This window comes from Alosa alosa, chromosome 24, assembly GCF_017589495.1.
Source record: "Alosa alosa isolate M-15738 ecotype Scorff River chromosome 24, AALO_Geno_1.1, whole genome shotgun sequence".
In the NCBI taxonomy this organism is placed as follows: Eukaryota; Metazoa; Chordata; class Actinopteri; order Clupeiformes; family Clupeidae; genus Alosa; species Alosa alosa.
In genome coordinates this window covers 20,509,939-20,529,938 of record NC_063212.1, presented here as the reverse complement: position 1 = coordinate 20,529,938, position 20,000 = coordinate 20,509,939, and the positions used below count along the sequence as shown (strand labels likewise).

At 43.0% G+C, this 20,000-nt stretch overlaps 2 protein-coding genes across 2 annotated transcripts in view; both read left to right on the top strand.

The window, feature by feature from the left end:
* The window catches only part of fgf11a (fibroblast growth factor 11a), a 107,706-nt gene extending 103,394 nt beyond the window's left edge, over nt 1–4,312 (top strand). Inside the window, exons 4-5 of the mRNA XM_048236249.1 lie at nt 1,562–1,760; nt 3,054–4,312. Of these exons, the coding sequence (XP_048092206.1) occupies nt 1,562–1,760; nt 3,054–3,187 (333 nt within the window). The 3' untranslated portion in view covers nt 3,188–4,312. The remainder of the gene's footprint in view (nt 1–1,561; nt 1,761–3,053) is intronic.
* Nucleotides 4,313–15,472: 11,160 nt separating this feature from the next.
* Nucleotides 15,473–20,000, top strand: part of chrnb1 (cholinergic receptor, nicotinic, beta 1 (muscle)) — a 35,247-nt gene continuing 30,719 nt past the window's right edge. Inside the window, exons 1-2 of the mRNA XM_048236394.1 lie at nt 15,473–15,656; nt 17,963–18,096. Of these exons, the coding sequence (XP_048092351.1) occupies nt 15,596–15,656; nt 17,963–18,096 (195 nt within the window). The 5' untranslated portion in view covers nt 15,473–15,595. The remainder of the gene's footprint in view (nt 15,657–17,962; nt 18,097–20,000) is intronic.

Below are 20,000 nucleotides of genomic sequence, written 5' to 3'. Positions count from 1 at the left end.
GTGTCTATGTATGTCTGTGTATGTATGCCCCTGTGTTTGTGTGTATTTATCTCTCTCAAACACACACAAACACACACACACACACAAAGAGAGATGGAGAAAGAGAGAGAGAGAGAGAGAGAGAGAGAGAGAGAGAAAGAGAAAGAGAAAGAGAGAGAGATAATGTTCCGCTGCTCTGGACACAGATGTTCCTACCGTTGCTGTCATTTTGAGTGGTGGGGGCCGTTCTGCCACACTCCCCATTGAACCACTGCAGATGGCAAAGAAATATATAAATATATACAACACAGCATAATATATGAAATATGACCGCCGCCCAGTCCAGCACATTTTTTCCACAAAAATAAATCACGCTGAAAGGCCTATATGATTCTAACTGTCTCACTAAATTGCATTATCCACACTCAATTCTCACGGTATCTGCTAGACAACAAGTACCAAAACATGATTAGTTCATAGATTTCACATGTAAAATTCATTTTATACAACCCCACCCCATCTTGCCTGTTCATAATTCTGAGAAATTCTTGAATTGTGTGCATGTGTGCGTGTACATGTTTATGTTTATGTGTGTGTGTGTGCTTGTGTGTTTGCCTGCGATGTGTGTTTGTGCATGTGCATGCATCTTGAACATACTGTATGTCTACTGTGTGAGTATGTGTCATACATTATGATAACTGTGAATGTATGTGTGTGTGTGTGTATCTGTTTATGCACATGTGTGCACATGGAATGGGTTAACATGACCCCTGAGGCAAACATACAAAAAAAAAAATTGGTCATCCTAAACCCTACGGTTCTCAAGATATTCACAGAAAACTGTGTCTGCCCTACCCTCCTTTCGGGGTGCAGTCCAGCAAAAAATGATGGTTACAGATCAAAACGAAAAATGATGGTTCCATGCTATCCATATGGGGTTACATGCCCACCAAGTTTCGCTCTACCCGGTCTTTCAGTGTCCCGGAATCCTTGACGGAAATTTAAAAAAAAAAAAAAAAAAATGGGTGACTTCTTGGACCTCCCTAGGTCATAATAAGCACAGCACAGACAATCACACAGCCAGCACACACAAGCTGTTTGAACTTTGCGATGCTCGACGCACGCCTCACACACTGTTCTGTGGGTGCTTGTCTGTAGTGTCTCTGTATGTGTATATATGTATGCTTTTCCGTAGTGTCTATGTATGTGTATATATGTATGCTTTTCCGTAGTGTCTACGTATGTGTATGTATGTTTAGAAATTTGTTAGTCCTGAGTGCATGCTGGATTTCAAGTGTGAGGAACAAATCTTGCAAACGCATTGTGTCGTGCATGCTGGATGTGTCTTGCAAACGCGATTGTCTTGTGTGTGTGTGTGTGTGTGTGTGTGTGTGTGTGTGTGTGTGTGTGTGTGTGTATGTTTATTTATTATGGGTATGGCCTGCCTCTGCAGGAGTGCTATCATTAAACTGTGTAGGTTTATGGTGTGTGTATTTCACAATTACTCTTGCTAACCCATTACTTTCTGTGTGTGTGTGTGTGTGTGTGTGTCTGTGTGTATCCACCTCTTTCCTCACCGCAGGAACACTTTACGCCGGAGTGTAAATTTAAGGAGTGTGTGTTCGAGAACTACTATGTGACGTACTCGTCCATCCTGTACCGGCAGACCCAGTCGGGGCGGGCCTGGTACATCGGCATAAACCGCGACGGCCAGGTCATGAAGGGCAACCGGGTCAAGAAGACCAAGGGGGCCGCCCACTTCCTACCCAAACTCATAGAAGGTTGGTTATACAGCACAGACACAACAGACAGAACCAATATAGAGCCATGTCAAAACCATACAACACAGACACAACAGACACAACCAATATAGAGCCATGTCAAAACCATACAACACAGACACAACAGACAGAAACCATACAACACAGACACAACAGACAAAACCATACAACACAGACACAACAGACAGAAACCATACAACACAGACACAGCAGACAGTAAAGAGACAACAGACAAAGCCAAGACGCAAAACAGACTATAGGCTGATAATAAAAAGCCCAGCAAACCCAAAGTACCACAAAGTCCTTAAAATCTATTCATTGTAGTTTTCTTGTAGCCATCTCAATTTTCCTTGAAATCATACAGCACATCTTCAAAAGTATTAAAGCTGTTTTGGCCTAATCTGTTTGCATGTGTTGACAAAGCCCTTTATTTAACCTGAATCCATTCACAGATTCACTGAATATTCTTTCTTTAAAAATCTATGAGAGCTTTAAAGGGTTTATTTCACAGTGAGCAGCATGGACTGCGTCTGCCTGGTTGAGGAGTACCACCCAAACCCCCTCTACTGTGTGTTTTAGATGCGTGGATAAAGCATGAAGATATAGAAAATATGCTTATGATTATTGTGTTTAGCATACAGTTTTTGCGACTTACAGAATATGAACAAATGAACAATAATATCAATAATATAAAATAACATTGTTGTTGTTGTTGTCGTAAATAGTCAACAACAAGAAACGCTCCTCTGACTCTCTGTCTGTACCTGATTTGTCAACACAAGAACATGTCATGTCAGAAAAGCCTCTTGAAATTAAAATAGAGTGTGAGAGAGAGACAGATAGCGAGAAAGAGAGAAAGACAGAGAGATAGAGTGGACAATAACATACTCAGCAACAACAGTGCTCCTGTCGTAAATGGTCTCTCCCAAAGAGCTCTGGCCATAATGCTTTTGCAGAGTGTCTTTGAGGTTTTCTTTTGCCTATTGGTGGGAATATTTGAGAGAATACTCCTGCTAGTGTGCTTTTGATCCAATATTATTATTTTTATTGTCTTATTGATCTAATATAAAATGCATACAATTGTTTTGCTTCAAGAGGCATTCTTACCACTCCTCTGTCTACTTCGCAATCCAATTTTATTTCTGCCTTTTTCTTCGCTTCCACACTTTCCCTCTCCCTCATTTTTTCTTGTTGTTTGTTTCTCTTTTCTGTACTGATATTTCTCTCTCTCTCTCTCTTTCTCTCTCTGTCTCTTTCTGTCTCTTTCTTGATCTCCCTTTCTTCGTCCTGTAGTGGCCATGTACAGAGAGCCTTCACTGCACGAGATCGGAGAGCAGAGCCCTCCACGGAAAACGGCCAAGACATCTGACTCGCCCGTCCACCAGAAAAGCAAAAAAGAAGCACCGACCAAGACGGCCGCCTCCTAGCGCCGGCCGAAACCGGGGCACGGACGTGAATGTGACCATGGGACAAGAGCACAGGGCAGGGCACACACAAACAAACAAGCAAACAAACAAATAAACAAAAATAACTAACAAACTAACCCAAGGAAAAAAACAAATCAGTGCGAACTACATGCATCTGACCTCGGAGAACAACATTTCCCATGATTCAGTTCCCTGGGCATCACTGAACCCTACCTGACAGATATGGAACCCATGGGAATCTGCCCCGTCTTGCCCAGCCCACTGACAACAACCAACCAACACTCAACCCCAAATATACTTGCTGATTTCAGAGCAATAAAACTGACCACGCAGAAGAGGTGTGAGACTTGTGGCCCATCACAGTAGTCTTCCCTCCCGCTGAGCCGAAGAGGAATGGAAACATTTCCTTTTGATTGTTTTTGACATTGCTAAAACACGCTGCTCCCAAGAAGCAATACGCTCACACACACACACACATTTTTGTTATTTTGTTGTATCCTTAGATAACCTCAATATTCAAAAATAGGGCCACTCCAACACAAAAACAACACACACACACACATACACACACACATCTGCTGAGTTATACTAGAACATGCTGAGGGGCCTATAGTCCGCTCCTTCTCTCACACAGACACACATGCACACAGACACATATGCACACACACACACACATCCACTGAGTTATACTATTACATGCTGAGAGGCCTGAGAGGCATTAGTTCCCTCCTTCTCTCATGTGCGATCCGAGCAATATGGCCTTTTTCTGCCCCTCCTCTCATAATTCCTCCTCCATCTCAGTTTGATTACTTCATCACTTTTCAACTTGTCAATTTTTCACTTGACAGCACTTGAAAAACCCCACTCATGTCTCCGGGGGGGGAACTTCCTCGCCCCTTCCATGGGGAAAGGGGGAACACGTGGAGGGAAAAAAGGGAAAAACGAGGGAAGATGAAAAAGAGGACTCTCTCACACAGCATTCTGGGTATTTTAAAATCTCAGCAGAGAGATAACAAAAGCCCATTCCTCGTTATACTTTTGCCCACTCACTCCATTTTTTCTTATATACCTGCATCAGCACTGCTGTGTGTGACAGGGAGCGTGTGTGTGTGTGTGTGTGTGTGTGTATGCATGCAAGTGTGATTTTTCGAGTGGAAGTCGAAAAGAAGTTCTTTTTTTTACGGTGACATTTTTTGTTAAGCCCCCCACGTTTTAAGAGCACACTTAAAGAAAGTTCCCTGTCCAAACATTTTCGGGATGAATCACAACGAGCTCTGGCTGGCGAGCGGCCGGTCACACAGGCGGGTGCGCTGGCACTCTGAGTGCGTGCCAAGCAGCAGTGGTGCCAGCCAAATGAGAGGAGCTCGGTAGAGTCCTCTCAAGGTGAACAGTGTCTGCTCGTGCTTGGCACTCACCAGAACACAGCCAGTGCCAATCGCAGAGGGTATGTCTTAGAAAAAGCAAAAAGAGATGTTGGAGGGTTTTTTTCTGAGAAGTGACACTTTTACTTCTATTTTTAATATTTTAACATTTTTTATTTAGAATGTGAATTTCTGGCAATCTGGCAGTTGTTTATATATTGGTCCTTGATATTTCAAAAGTTTAAAGCCGAAATTTCAATAAGGATCACTACTCTGACTTTGCACTCATACTTGTTTTGATCTTTTGGAACACTCCCTTCTCATGTTAGCCGATAGACACAACAAACAATTGCAGAAATGGCAAACAACATCATTACTTGAACATCAGACACTGAATACCATTACTGACCTAACTACTATTCTACTTTGAAAAGCTAGTGCCTGATAAACTTATTTACATGTGATATATTTTTGTTTGTTTGTTAGCCGTTAGCATGCCTCATTACTGCGTGCTCATGTAATCACTAAAAGGCTGATCTACTGAGCCCAAACTTTACCACAATGCACTACACTCAATACTAAGTATGCAAAGGAAAACCAAGCCTTGTCTTACTTATTCAGTAAAGACATATATTTATTTGCCTGTTGTTCTAACTGTCATAAAAAACATTGCAAGAAAATGTGACATACTCACACATACTCACACACACACACACACACACACACACACACACACACACACATACAAACTGTAAACTATAGACAGTCAATGACTGGTAATAATGATCAAGGAAAGGCAAATGGCTCATCATTTTAACACATATCTGCTCAGTGCAATAATACCTTAAGTCCAGGTTGGCCAGGCAAAGCCGACCCCATTTGCTGCTTGTGAGCTGTCTGCCCTGTCTCACGCGCCTGCTTGAGAGATAATCTGAGCATCTTAAGGGTGCTTCAGTGATATTACAAATTTAGGAGTGGGAGTTTATTTATATCTTGAGAGAGGAGAGGGTGGATTTGAGATTCCCTCTTGAGCCTGTGCTTCCCTTTGTGGTGAAGTTTGTTTGCTTGAAGGGGTCTGAATATGAAAGACAGACATATTGGTGTCTTTGGGGACGTGTGTGGTAATACTTGTTTTATATGTCATTGGCCTCTAGGGATAAACAAAGCCAACAGATTGAGACCATCCGCAATAAACAGACAAATGCTTTGGATAAGGAGCTTGGTCTGCTACTCTGGCTGATGATATCCGGACCGTGCATCAGGGCTATTCTCAAACAATAGGCTAGTGTGCCCAGTCCAGCTATGAACTTGGCCCACCCTAACCCACCCACTAAATCTGGGTGTGATGTGTTGCTGCTGTTTTTACATTGCCTCTTCAGCTTGCTCTGAAGAGCTGAAGGTTCTCAGAGGGCTTGTTTGACTGTGTCTTCTATCCTACAAAAGCTGTGATATGCCCCCTATCCCCCCATTTACTAACAGAAATAACCTTTGAAGAAAGTTCTTATCCACCTGGAACTATAAAAAGTTCCACTTCAATCCCTTCTAGACTAATTCAAGCTCAATCTGACTCATACAGTCACAATTTAATCTTCAAGAGTTTTTTTTTCTCTCCTTCAGTTGATGCTTGATTGTACAGTCCTGCAGGAGTAAAGGCAGGATGCTTAAAAGCAAAAAAGAGAAAAGGAAGGGTAGAAAAAGAAAGGATAGAAAAAGTGAATAAAAGAAAGAAAGAGGGGAAAACGAATGGAGGTCTCCAAGGCCACGACTGTAGAGTGATTAACACTACCACCCTACGTCCAGACTAATGACTTCCATTAAACTGCTAAATTGGTCTTTGGTTTTTTGATGTATTTCTCCTCGTGGGGGTGGGTGGGGAGTTGGGGGATAAGAGGGTGGCGGGGTGTGCTTAGGGCGGCTCGTTCCTCCTATTAACTTTACAAATCTGACCCGCTACTTCCTGTTAGCGTTCACGCTAAATCTTCACAAGTCCAATTAGTGGAGAGGCAAAGAGATAGATGCTTTTTATTTCACTGATCCCCCGCCCCCCTTCACTTTGTCTTGGGTCTTTAGGTTCTCTGTGTCTGTGGGAGACCGACGTGATTCTCTCTATCTTAGTTTCGTATCTGCAAAGGCCAGGGGAATGATTTGCAATAGACTCCAAAGCACTGAGCACAAGTTTAGTTCTCGCAATTAGTGTGACTGTGTGTGTGTGTGTGTGTTCGTTCTTTTTTTCCCCAGGAATAGGAATAGTAAAATGAATTGATCATTCCCCATTGTTCGTTAATACCTTCATTGCACGTTTTGATTGATTTTTTTTGTTTCTTTCTTTGGCGTTCACATCTGGAGCAGTCCATGTCGCTAACCCTGAGTTAACACACTGCCTCTCTCACTTCAGGCACTGCAGTGTCACTGTTTGTGCTGTACCCTACACAAACACAGACAGGAGAACTAAGGGCTGAACCTAAGGCCTTCATCACGCTCCCTTGCGGACGCGCACATAGACAGCTGCAGACAGTAGTTGTTTTTATTTCTCTGTCTAGTTGGCCTGTAGACTGGGTAAACCCAGCCTGATCTGCCGGCGATTTCCTTTTTTGCCTTGCAGCTCAGGCTGGAGACCTGTGCATCTTTCTCTGCTGCTTCCGTTACAATTTTGCCGGGACCAATCACAAACTGGCTTATCCACCTGGCGCGCTATTGGTAGGTTTAAAACGATGACGATAGAGAAGCGACGGCAAAGTCTCTCTCACGACCATCAATCCAATTCTCTTTAACCTCTCTACGATGCTCAATGTATTTTTTGGTTAGCAAACAAATTGATCGAGTGGGTGTAAATACCATTCACTTTCATGTTTTTCTTTTTGCACTATGACTTTTAAGGCAGTAAAAGGCAGTAAGGCAGTAAATGCTCCCGTTAAGAACCAAACCAGATTTTGTTCAAATCTACACACCCATGGCTACTGAAAAATGTAAGGTTCATTTATCAAATGTTATTTTGAAGTATTAAAAATCATCTTTGTTTTAGAATTTTTGAATGAAAGGGGCGGAAATTGGTGCTTTTGCGATACGTTTCGTTGACAAGTTTCCAGCCAGTTTCGTGCCTGGAGTTTTCGTGTCGCTCTGCAAACGTCACCCGGTTCGTTGGTCAGATTGGCGAATGACTATCCAATTGTGTACAGAGTCATTTGAACTATGCCTGTTGATCACGCCCCTTGTGCAGTAGAAAATACATAGCAGACTCCCCAGACCAATGTTCAATCTTAAAAGATTGAGCTTGGTCTGGTGATAGCGAGACTAGTCGGCCTGGAAACTATGCAGTCGGTTCCCTTGTCGCGTAGGGGCCATGTGGTCACAAAATCATGTCGATGCAGAGCGTACTAAGGTTTTTCAGATGTGCAAACAATAACATTAGCCCTAATACAGACATATAGGTCACTCTGTGCAAGATTTGAGCCTAATCTGACACAAATCCTGGCCAGAGCCTACTAAGAATTCGCTGCTGTCTGGCACTACACTGGGTGCACAATTGAAGTGTTCTATTCGCGAAGCGTAAAAATTGTTTTAGAAAGAATGGTCAAATGTTTTCGAATGTACATGCCGCTACCACATCTGGTGTAGCCAGTTCCATTGATAAAGCTCATATATTGCATCATACACTCTGTGAGCACGCTTCAGCTACATTCAGCCTGTCTTTAAGATGCAGCATCTTTCTTCCGCTAAAGTCAAATGACATTAGCATTAGCAAAGCTTGCTCACTGTTGAATTAACTGATGCAATATTATTGTTCCTTAATCTGTGATCAATCACGCTGACCATAGCGTGAGACACATGGCCCAGATATGGCTAGGCTCTGATCTAGACAGGCCAACGGTTCCAGAACAGCTGTGTGACGTGTGATATTCAGACAGCCTTATTGTGTTTTGGATGTTTCTAAAGTATATTTTTAGGGCTTTTTTTTATGCCCTTTAATGTGATAGGACAGTGGAGAATGACAGGAAGTGAGAGGGAGAGAGAGTCGGGGTGGAATCCAGAAAGGACCATGGGGCAGGAATCGAACCCGAGTCCCCGGCAAACGGTGCAGGTGCCCCAGCCAGTTGCACCACGGCCGGAGCCTGTTTTGGATGTTTCTTGGTTGTTTCTTTGCTGTGATTCCTCCTGTGTGTGTGTGTGTGTGTGTGTGTGTGTATGTTAGGTGTTGTTTATTATGGTCTGTCTGTCCTCTCGTCAGACTAGTATTGCACAGTGTCCATTCACTCCAGTTTCTTTTCAAAAGCGAGCCATTTGGTTCACATCTGCAGTCTGTGACTCTGTGTACTGTGTACAGAGGACTTTGTGTAAAATGGTACACATGGTACCATTTGGTGGATAAAATGGTGGAGTCCTCTGATTGTTCTGAAAGAAAACACTCATCTAAAAGCATTTCCTTCTCTCGTCACTCATGTCTTCCTGACACCCAGGCTGCCTGCCTCGGGAACAGAAAAACAGTGGCGTACGATTATTACCATCATAGTGATAAACGGACGATGTGACTGCAGCAATATGCTCCTGATGCTACCTTGGCCCTTAATGTTGTACCAAGGCGGCCATTTTCACGTCTCCGAGTGAGCATACGGTCTGTGTGTGTGTGTGTGTGTGTGTGTGTGTGTGTGTGTGTGTGTGTCCCTCCTCCTGCCATATTCATCTGCTTGTTATTATACAGTAATAGCAAATTCATGCCAGGGGAGACTTGTGGGTCTAGAGGAATGGTAAGAAATAAAAATCCATAAAGGTTTAGGAGGATATTATGAAAGAGCCAAGGAAATACTTTCATGGATATTGAGCAGGGCATGAGATATCTAGTGTGTCTTTCAAAAGTATTTTATTGCACCAGGCGTGAAGAGTGTGTTGTAATGTTTGTTTGACCTTTTGAAAATATGCTGTTATATCTTCTATGTGAGTTTTGGCAGCCTGGCTTTCTGTTTTGATAGTTTCCCTCGGAGGTATGAGTTTTTGCTTTTTGCTGTGAGTTGCCTTTCTCTGTTCTCTATCTGGTGAGTGAGGCCTGTTCTGAGTGTTGAGATAAAGCATGTCACCTTAGTTTGTCCCTCACCGCCCACCATCCACTCACATCAAATGCAATAGGAGGACACACACACAGATATGACAGACAGCGGGTCGAGGTGAGACTCATCTGCACATGAGGAGGCATTGCTCACTAAAGATACCGTCAGCGATTCTAAACCATTTCTAACCCTGATCACTTTCATCATCACAAAATTATGTATCGTCACTATTCACTCACTCTCCTATCTGTGTGTGTGTGTGTGTGTGTGTGTATGCCTGTGTCTATGTGCTGTGTGTGTGTGTGTGTGTGTGTTGTATATAGTGTCTATCAGACATAACACTAATGGATATTAAGCAGGGTTAAGTGATGGCATTTTGGAGGCAGCTATCCGCTCCCTCGGGCGCTCAGCTGCATCCATGCCTCTCCTCTCAGAGGACTTCCCTGGTTGCTGAGTGAGGGAGAAATGCATCATGGGACAGCTGGAGTCCTCCCGGACAGGGAGAGAGAGGAAGCGACGGAGCGAGAGACAGGGAGAGAGAGAGAGCAAGAGCGAGAGGGAAGGAGGGAGAGATGTAGAGGGAAGGAGAGAGGGAGTGATGGATGTAGTAAAGGAGAGAGAGAGAGAGATAGAGAGAAATACCGTGTCTTATATGGTTGTGGATATTATTGTACATGTATACAATAGACACAAGCTATATTGTTTGGTGTCCTCTTGTCCATAGCTGTGTTTTCTGTAAGTCACATGCTTTACATGGGTGGAGTATGTGTGTGTGTGTGTGTGTCGGAGTGTGTGTGAATGCTTGTCTGTCTGCATTGTTATGGTGGGCCTACAGTATATCTAACAAAATGCAAACTCATGCAATAACTATCGGATAAGGAGCATACAATTGTGTGATGTATCTGATTATTTCTTATGTATTCAAGTGTGCTGAAATTGAAAGATAACCTTAGCGTGTGTGTGTTTAGGGTGTGTGTGTGTGTTGTTGTGTTGTCATTATTATTTATCAAAAAATATTTGCTTTTTTCCTAATTTTGTTTTCTTTTTTGTTCTTTTTTTTTGAGTGAACTGCTGTTGTGTGCATCACTTTGAGGTGTAGCCCCCCCCCCCCACACACACACACACACACACACACACACACACACACACACATCTGCAATGCAGCAGAGGAAGCAGAAAATAAATGGGAAAAAAGAGGAAGAGAGGAAGCAAGAGACAGACAGAGAGAAACACCTTCCACATCCCTCATGTGTCTCGACAGGAGCGAGCGGTCCCTTCACTCAGATATTCTAATATTCCGAAGCGAGCGATCCCTTCACTCAGATATTCTAATATTCCGAAGCGAGCGATCCCTTCACTCAGATATTCTAATATTCCGAAGCGAGCGATCCCTTCACTCAGATATTCTAATATTCCGAAGCGAGCGATCCCTTCACTCAGATATTCTAATTCAAATGGGAGCTGGTGGTGGTTGGGGGCTTTGTAGAGGACAGGTTGGCGTAAAAGCCCCTGTTGTGAATGACACTGCCCCCCTGTCCCCCGTCCCCTCCTGTAGATACCCCCCCCCCCCCCACACACACACACACCTCCTGCACCCCCCCCCTTCCCATCTTCTCCTGCCTTTTGCTCCCGCTGTGTTACACACAAGCGCACACACATGAGGCTGCTTCTGCAGCAATGATCAAATAGCGCTTCTCTCTCTCTCTCTCTCTCTCTCTCTCTCTATCTCTCTGTAAGGTGACCTTTCTGAGGAGAGTTGCCATGCAGGGATCCAAACAGCTGACTCTCGAGCCAGGCCTGTGCCGGGTCCGGGCCAGACTCATGCCAGATCTGGGCTAGACACAGTTAGGTCCACAAGTATTTGGACAGCGAAACATTTTCTTTGTGATTTTGCCTCTGTGCATCACCAGAGCGGATCTGAAACAAAACAATCAAAATGTGTTTGAAAGTCAAAGTCTTTCTGCTTTAATTTAAGGGGTTGAACCAAAACATTGCATTAACCGTATAGGAATTACAGCCACTTTTATGCATTGTCACCCTATTTTTTAAAATATTTTTAGGCTCACAAGTAATTTTTGACAGTTGATTGATAAATTGTGTCACTGTACGGCCCAGACTTCAGGTCAGGTCCCTTCTGCAGTCAGCTGCCATCCTTTTGTAAGTTTAGCACTATTCTTACTGCCCTGTGATTGCTTTGGTGGTTAGCCATGTTAAAAAAAGGTATATACTGAAAAATTGAGGAGGAGGAATGCATAGCCAAGTAGAGGTGCTGGCCAGGAGGTTATCAGAGCCACACAGCTAGGCTGTCTTTAATAAAAAAAAAAAAACCTATATCTGAAAGGGCCCTGTGCTGTCTTATGCTGGGAGGGTTTCGGCTGGAGGGTGGGTGGGCGGGTGAATCCGTTGTTAATGTTCGCTTATGTCATCGGGCTGTCACCTGTCGTCTGTCGCCAGCTGTTGTAGGCTATTGTGACTGTTGTGAAGGGCTGCACGATGGAGACTTGACTTCAGAGTTCATGTTTTGTTTTAAGGCTGTTCCCCATGAGTCCATTTATTTGTATTGGAGCATTAGACTGTGTGGGGTGGGAAGGGAGAGGGGTCTTGGTTAGGGGTGGGACAAAGCTACCAGCTCTCCCAAAAGGGATCACACAGCTACTTTTATCAGAGAGGTGTCAAAAATTAGCCATTTCCTGTGAATTTCTGGCCGTCGATGCAAGTTTGATCATGATGATCATACTTTGGACAATTTTGGTTGGTTGGGGGTATCATTAAACAAATGAAAACAAAACAAACAAACAAACAAACAGAATACGAAAACTTGGGCCAGTGACTTGTACCAGTGGGGCTATTCTCTCCATTGGCATCTCAAATCTAAGGGCTGTCAATCAAAAGGCAGACTGAACCATTTTTCAGCAATGGAGGGGGCTGGCGTAGGGGAGTCAAACACCTTTGAACCTCTTAGGATCTCCTGCAGATTTGTGGACTTCACAAACACACACACACACACATGTGCATACACACACACACACACACAGAGAGACACACACACACACTCACTCACTCACACACAAACACACACCTATAACCATGTGTGTGATATACTCTATGGCAAGGGGTCGACTTTGTATAGGCAGCCCCCTAAACTTTTTGTACTGCATGGATGATCCAAGTTATTGTAACAAAGTCTTCCAAAACAACAAGAGAGAGAATCTCCACAGCACCCTTTTTTTGTCTTGTCTTGCGGACAAAGAAAGGACAAAGCAGTCTTCCAGCCGAAGCCACAATGACACTATTTTTGTACCACTGATTTAAAAACAAAGAAGAAAAAAAAAAAGCAAACTGGACTAAACCTCCACACGGAACATGAGACTTGTTTCATTGTGTCATACACCTACATAGCAACACCCTTACGGCAGCTGACTTTTGGGCTTGGGTCTGGTCTACATGCTGTTCTGATCCGGCCTGGACCCGGCCCCCGACCCAGTTCTCTCTCCCTCACACGGGTCAGTCGCCATCTAGGGGCACCGAACGCCATCTGAAGGAGGACACAGAGAAAACACAACAACGAGACGTGCAGCTGGGAAGACAAGGATGGACAGACAGACATCAGACAGAAAAACATATGGAGCTACGGAAAGTCGGAAGGAAAAAAAAACATGCATGCACCAACATTTACTGGACACATAAAAATAAAAAGTGACTCCTACTCAATATTTAGTATCTACTCCTACAAACTATTCCCCCTGCCTCTGCATTTGAAATATGATCAGTATTTATTTCTATAATAACTTACACACAGTCTGAGGGAGACATATTATTAGATATTATTGAATAAAACTAATATATTTGTATGATTGTAAAAAAAGAGGCTGGTCTTTTGTGTGTTTGTTCATTTGTCTTGTTATTAATCTGTCTGCTCTGCTATTGTAGCCACACATAAGAGCATAAATTACTTTATTATTCACTCCTCATTCCGGAAATGACTAAAACAATCAGACTTAGACTTATGTTGCTGTCACACACTCAGTAATTAATAAAATAAACTGGGAGTTCTGTATGAATGTCCACAGAAGCTCAGAACAGGAGTTGTGATAACTGTCACGTTCATTTTTCATGGTTAGCTTTCTATAACTATAATCAAATGAGCCCAGACGATGGTGCCATCGAAGGCACAAAGCATAAATCTATCAGACAGCATGGAGGAACATCCACTGGTGCGGGTTGAGAGAGAGAGGTGGGTTCAGGTGTTGACGCCAATGCAGTAGCCCAGGGGTCTCCTCTGAGAGCTACTTTGACAAAATGGACATGGCCGAGAGCCTTTATTCCTCCAAGAGCTACTTTTACAAAATGGACATGGCCGAGAGCTTTTATGTTAGTAGTAGCATGCCATGTATTCACATACAAACCGCTGAATAAGATTTGTATGCTTTTTAAAGATTCCTTTTAACTCGTTTACCTTCCCTTTTTATAGACTGTGAATATAATTTAATAGGAATTTTAGCATGTTTCCCAAGTGACTGGATTATCAGATGTATAAACATCCTCCTCAAACCTTTTGGAGAGCTACTTAGAAACAGGTGGGGAGCTGGTAGCTCATGAGCTACCTGTTGGAGACCCCTGCAATAGCCTCAGTCTCAGCCAGTCAAAGCCAGCCCTCCAGCAATGAGCCTCGGTTCCAGCACAGCTTCAGACTCAATTGAATATCTGCCAGAGCCCATTATGTGTGGACCTTTTCCTCACAACTTTATTCGACATATGTGAGCACAGCACAATTTAACCTGTCCTCCTCCGTCCAAAGTCCTTAAAACGAGTCAGAAGACTTCAGCATCGGCATAAATCGCAGCTTTAAAAAGCTCCAGTCATATTTTAATTTCATTATCGAGATAACCATGAATAATTTGTATTAATAACTCTTAGTAAGGGCATTTGAAAAGCACTGCACTAGTGGGCTCCAAGTCCAAAACACTCCAGTCACATAATTAACCTGGCAAAACCTCAAACTTAAGGAGCCCGGGAGGTGTCATTGCAAGATTCTTTATGGATTCGAGAGAATGTGCATTTGTTTTTACTAATTTCTTCACTCATTCTAATATATTGTGTGCCAAATTTAGTAAATTGTGAGCTCATTTTACTATAGTAGTGCACTCATTTCACTATAGTAGTGCACTCATTTCACTATAGTAGTGCACTCACTCATTTTATTTATTTGTGTGCTGCGTTTTACTAAATTGTGCATCTATTTTAAAACAAACAAAATGTGAGCACAATTTAGATAAATGAGTGCACAATTTAGTAAATTAATTCAAGTTAATTAATAGACCTACACATCTGAATTAGGCAGAGGTACAACTGCTAAATAATGTCAAAACATAGAGCATCCAAATTGGTGTCAAATGAAAATTTGACAGGCCATTCAAGCAAGAATAGACATATTCAAGTAATAAACAGGCTGAATTACTTGTTTCAATACATTGCCATTTATATAGGCTATTCACAATCTTGCTCATTTTCAGACAACGTCCTGCCTCGTATTGACTGGTGTCTGATGATAACGCCACATGAGAAATTCTCAACAAATACTCGAGATTTACAGCGAGGAAAACTCTGACGCTATCTGATTCTGTGCCCATTCATACATCCCTAACTTAATCAAACAGCGTTTAGACTGCTAAGGTTCATAATTAAGGCAAACCACTGTCTGTTAGAAGTGACGATGGTTGTATCTTTTTGTCTCAGGAATAAAAACGAGCTCTATGTTTTCCACATAAAAGTTGTGATATTATTTCCGCAGCTGACGGCAGACATTTGTCCTGTCTGCGCGAGGCGCGCGCCGACTTCTATCCATCTGTCCACCCGAAAGCCTGTAACCCGAGCGCACAGTAGGAGCCGTGGCCTCTCGCGGATGATCGGTAGCACACCATTTGACTCAAAACAATACTATAAGCTTTAACACACAGCGGGACAATACACGTTTTTGTGGAGCCAAATCGATATATTTGTGGGTCGCCATGAAGGCGTCGGATGTATTCCTCGTCGTTTGCTTCTTGTATGGTCTGTGTTGTCTTGGAGGTAAGTTGTCTACAAAGTTCACAACCGAACTGTAGCCTAGTCTTGCCTTGCTAACAGTTTCAGTAGGACATTGACAATTTATCCAATACCATGGACTGTTTAAAAACGACAAGTTAAACTTTATTAACGGAGTGTTTCGACTCTTGCGTTAGTGTCAGAACGAGGATGGAATATGTGTCATTCCTAAGTAATTCAAGTTGTGGTAGCATACTCTTACATTCCAAAATGCATGTTTGAAACAGTGTAGTATACATGTTTTGCTCTTTTTAAAAGCCCCTAGAAACAGTGACAAAAACAGAGCAGCTACTTCGCACGTCGGAAAGCGGAGGTCATTTAAAAACGTCAGTGAAAGGTTAATGACAGTAATTACTTGTAACTTCTTGTGGGGAGACTACGGGAGAACTCCGGTGCAACCACAGCAGATGGCGCATCTCCGTAAGGCCTCATTTAGTTTACCATGTTGGGAGAATTCTTAACAGGAAGAAGCGACAGGCATACCTTTAGGTAGGCCTACAGTAGGCTACCTTTCAACATTGGTTATTTTGAAAACATTAATTTAGTCAGTCTTGGTTTGCACATTACCCTTTTCTTAGAAGTAAAGAGTTTAAGGCACAAAGCATAGGAGGCACACATTTCCACTTTAGTTGGCACCTAACCTCGGTTAGTCCAAAGGGAAGAAGCCACCTGAAATGTTGACGCGCCGTTACCGGCTGTTCGAGTCGTTGCTAATGGAGGTGGCGCGCGAGGTGATCGCTGTCATTTGTTCTTGTCAGAGCTGGGATCCCGGAGGGCCGCTGCGTGGTGAGACTTGATAAATGCGACACCGCCAGACCTGCCGGTTATAAATGCTCTTAACCTTCCGGAAGCTGAAAAACAGGAGTTATGCATAAAAATATCCGTTACCCAGACAGGAGAATAATGGCGTAAATGTTGTAGCACCCTTCTCTGCACAGTCAAGGCCTCATTCCACCCACTTCTGTGAACCTAAGCTCTCCGAACTGACTGACGTTGTGGACCTCATTCAAAGTGTTTGAGTTATAGCTGCCAGATAGATTAACATGTACTACATGACTACCAAATGAACTTTCTCTAAGTGTGATGCCCAGGGCCTAAACAGAAATCTTACTCAATCAACAAACCATGATAGAAATGTGTAACCAGGTATTAACATATTACATGGCTACCTGTAGGTGTATAGAATAGAATAGAAAGGTCTTTATTGTCAGTCACAGGTAGCCTACAATAAAATTTAAAGTGCTCTCTAGTCAGTGCATCATAGAGTCTATAAAAATATAATTGAAGCACTAGTGTCAAAAAAATAAAATAAAATAAAAAGAAACATACAACAGCATTAGCAGCATACATAAACACACACAGTCATACACACCCAGTCATTGCATAAAAACAGTATGAACACACAGTCATTGCATAAAAACAGTATGAACTTACAACATCTTCAGACATGCATACTTTATGTCGTTGCATTGATCCATTTGATATCAGATTCTATGTTGCACATTATTTTTGCAGAATTGAGGTTATTGCAGTTGGATAAAAACTGTGTTTGAGTGTATTTGTCCTTGCGTTAATTGATCTGTATCGTCTGAGGATACCTGCCTGCATGGGCGGATTATGAACTTTCGGGCCCCTGGGCCCAGATGTATTAAAGGCCCCCTACTAATTGTCGTATATGTGGGAAGGGGGGGTTTGGGGGTCCTCCCCCAGAAAATGTTTAATTTGTTTGATGTGATTTCCTGTATTCTGGTACATTTTGGCGATGGCCAATACTAAATTCAATCAGATTCATAGCCTACATCCTGAGTTGTTGATATTGAGGCAATGATTCCATGCAAAGGCTTGGGCTTCAGGGCCCCCTAACCCCATGGGCCCATGGGCCTGGGCCCGGTAGGCCCGTGCAGTAATTTATCCCTGCCTGCCTGAAAGCAACAGTTCAAACAGGCAGTGACCGGGATGGTGGGTGTCCTTTATAATGTTCTGGGCTTTTTTGAGACAACGGGTGTGCAGTAAAGCAATGGAAGGCAATTCTTTAAGATTGGCAAGGAGATTTTCGGTGATGGACCAAAAACAACAACATACTGTATTGCATAGCCTTTTCAGACCAATGGTGAAGTGTGTTCATCTGGCCTTCCCCTGATCACATAACCTACTATCAAAACGAAATCAAAAGGCAACCATCTTTATTTGCCTACAATAACAAAACATGTCATGTTGATGCAAGCTGTTGCATTAGATAATCATTAGCAAGAAGCACAAGTAAGGAGACCTGAACTGTGTTCCTCCAACAGGGGCTACCGAGGGGGAGAATAACCTGATGAAGCAGCTCTTTACGGGATACAACCTTAAGGTGCGGCCAGCGGAGCGACCTGACCAGAAGGTGGTGGTTCGGGTGGGCATGGTTCTAGCGTCATTCGTTGCCTTGGTATGAGCCCAGCACACACACACACACACACACACACACACACACATACTGAGTTACACATATATGCATTTAACACTGTTGGTGGTACATTCACATGCCAAGTACTTATAGTGACTCTCAATAAACTTTTTAATGAAATATAATAATTTAATAATTTCCTCTGAGTGAGCTTTACTTTGTTTTCTGAATTCAGAGCAATAGCTATCCTCTAGGTATCCTCATGAAATGTAAAAGAAACTGTGACTTTCTAAATTCTGTGTGAGACTTGCTATCTCTTGTAAATTATGTTTCTCCAAATTACACTTGTTCAGACCTTCTGGTGTTTTCTAATGTGTCTGGCAGTTTAGTAGCTTCTGCTGCCCTCCTTCATTTTCTGATAGTTCTGGGCAGGAAGGCGCTTGCTCACTGACTGTTGACTTTACATGTGACTCAGAGTCAAGCTGGGAGGCAGGGACGCTTCATTAAATTTACCGGATGTGCTGTATACGCCAGGAATACACATCTGAAATTAGTATGGTAGTGTCACTTTCCACTCTCTCCTACACACACACACACACACACACACACACACACACACACACACACACACACACACACAACACACACACACACACACACACACACACACATGAACACACACACACACACACACACACACACAGACAGAGACTCGCACCAGGTCAAAGTATTCCTGTCACTCTACTTTAAGTCCCAAGTAACTAATGCACATACACTTATATGCTTGCACACACAGACACACATAAACACACACACACACACACACACACACACAACTAACACTAAACCCCAATCAAGGTCACGTCTACATTACAGAGGAAGTCACATGGGCTCTAGTCTGCCAACATTCTGGAATCGGAAGCGGAACCCTTTTGAAATCAGATCCATTCAGTGTTCTGTCACCAAGTCAGGTTCCACATGCCTAATGTTCAAACTATTCACCACTCTACTCATCCTAACCTCAACCTCTACACTGCAGTGCATTTGCAGTGAGGATTTGTTTTAAAGGACGGTCCCCTTTGTTTCACCCAAAGCCGGACGTCATCTCTCTGCTGGAACTGGGGGACTAAGGCAGCTGTTCCGCTCGCATTCCTAAACTGGTTTTAAATAGCCAGGCATGGCAGTGCCCTGCTTAAACAATCACTCGGTGCTCAGCCCCAACTCTCTTTTCACTACACACATACACACACATAAACATACATATACACATACTGTACACATACACACACACACACACATACACACACACACACACACACACCCACACACACTCATACACACACACACACACACACACACACACACACACACACACACACACACACACACACACACACACACACACACACACACACACACACACACATGTGCATACAGACACATGCACATTCGCACACATACATGCACACATACACACACACACGTACACACACATAAGTGCAAAATTGTACATACATATACTTAGAAATGCACATAAAAAACTCATACTTTCACACCAATGAGAGTGTGCATGAGAGAGTAGCTTTCTCAAAATGGCTTGCAAATCCCCCCACTGTCATCTCGAAGCCTGTGTCACCTGTTGCATTCCAGTCCAGTCTGCCCCCACTTACCCACTTGAGATTCCTGATGCCCCCTCATCAGATAGATGTGTAGTGGTGTTTGCTTACAGGATCATCAGATACAGTTTTATAAGGTTTGCATCTGTGCTGTTGGCATTTGCATGTCTCTAATTTGAGTGACAAAGGCCTTACGTAATCACTCCTTTGGAAATAGATTATTGTTGTTTTAATTTAGTATTGTTGTAAATCACTTTGTAAAACCATCTGCTAAGTCAACATAAACAGAATGAATGTACTTGACAGCCTGCCATTTGTAACATGTAAATG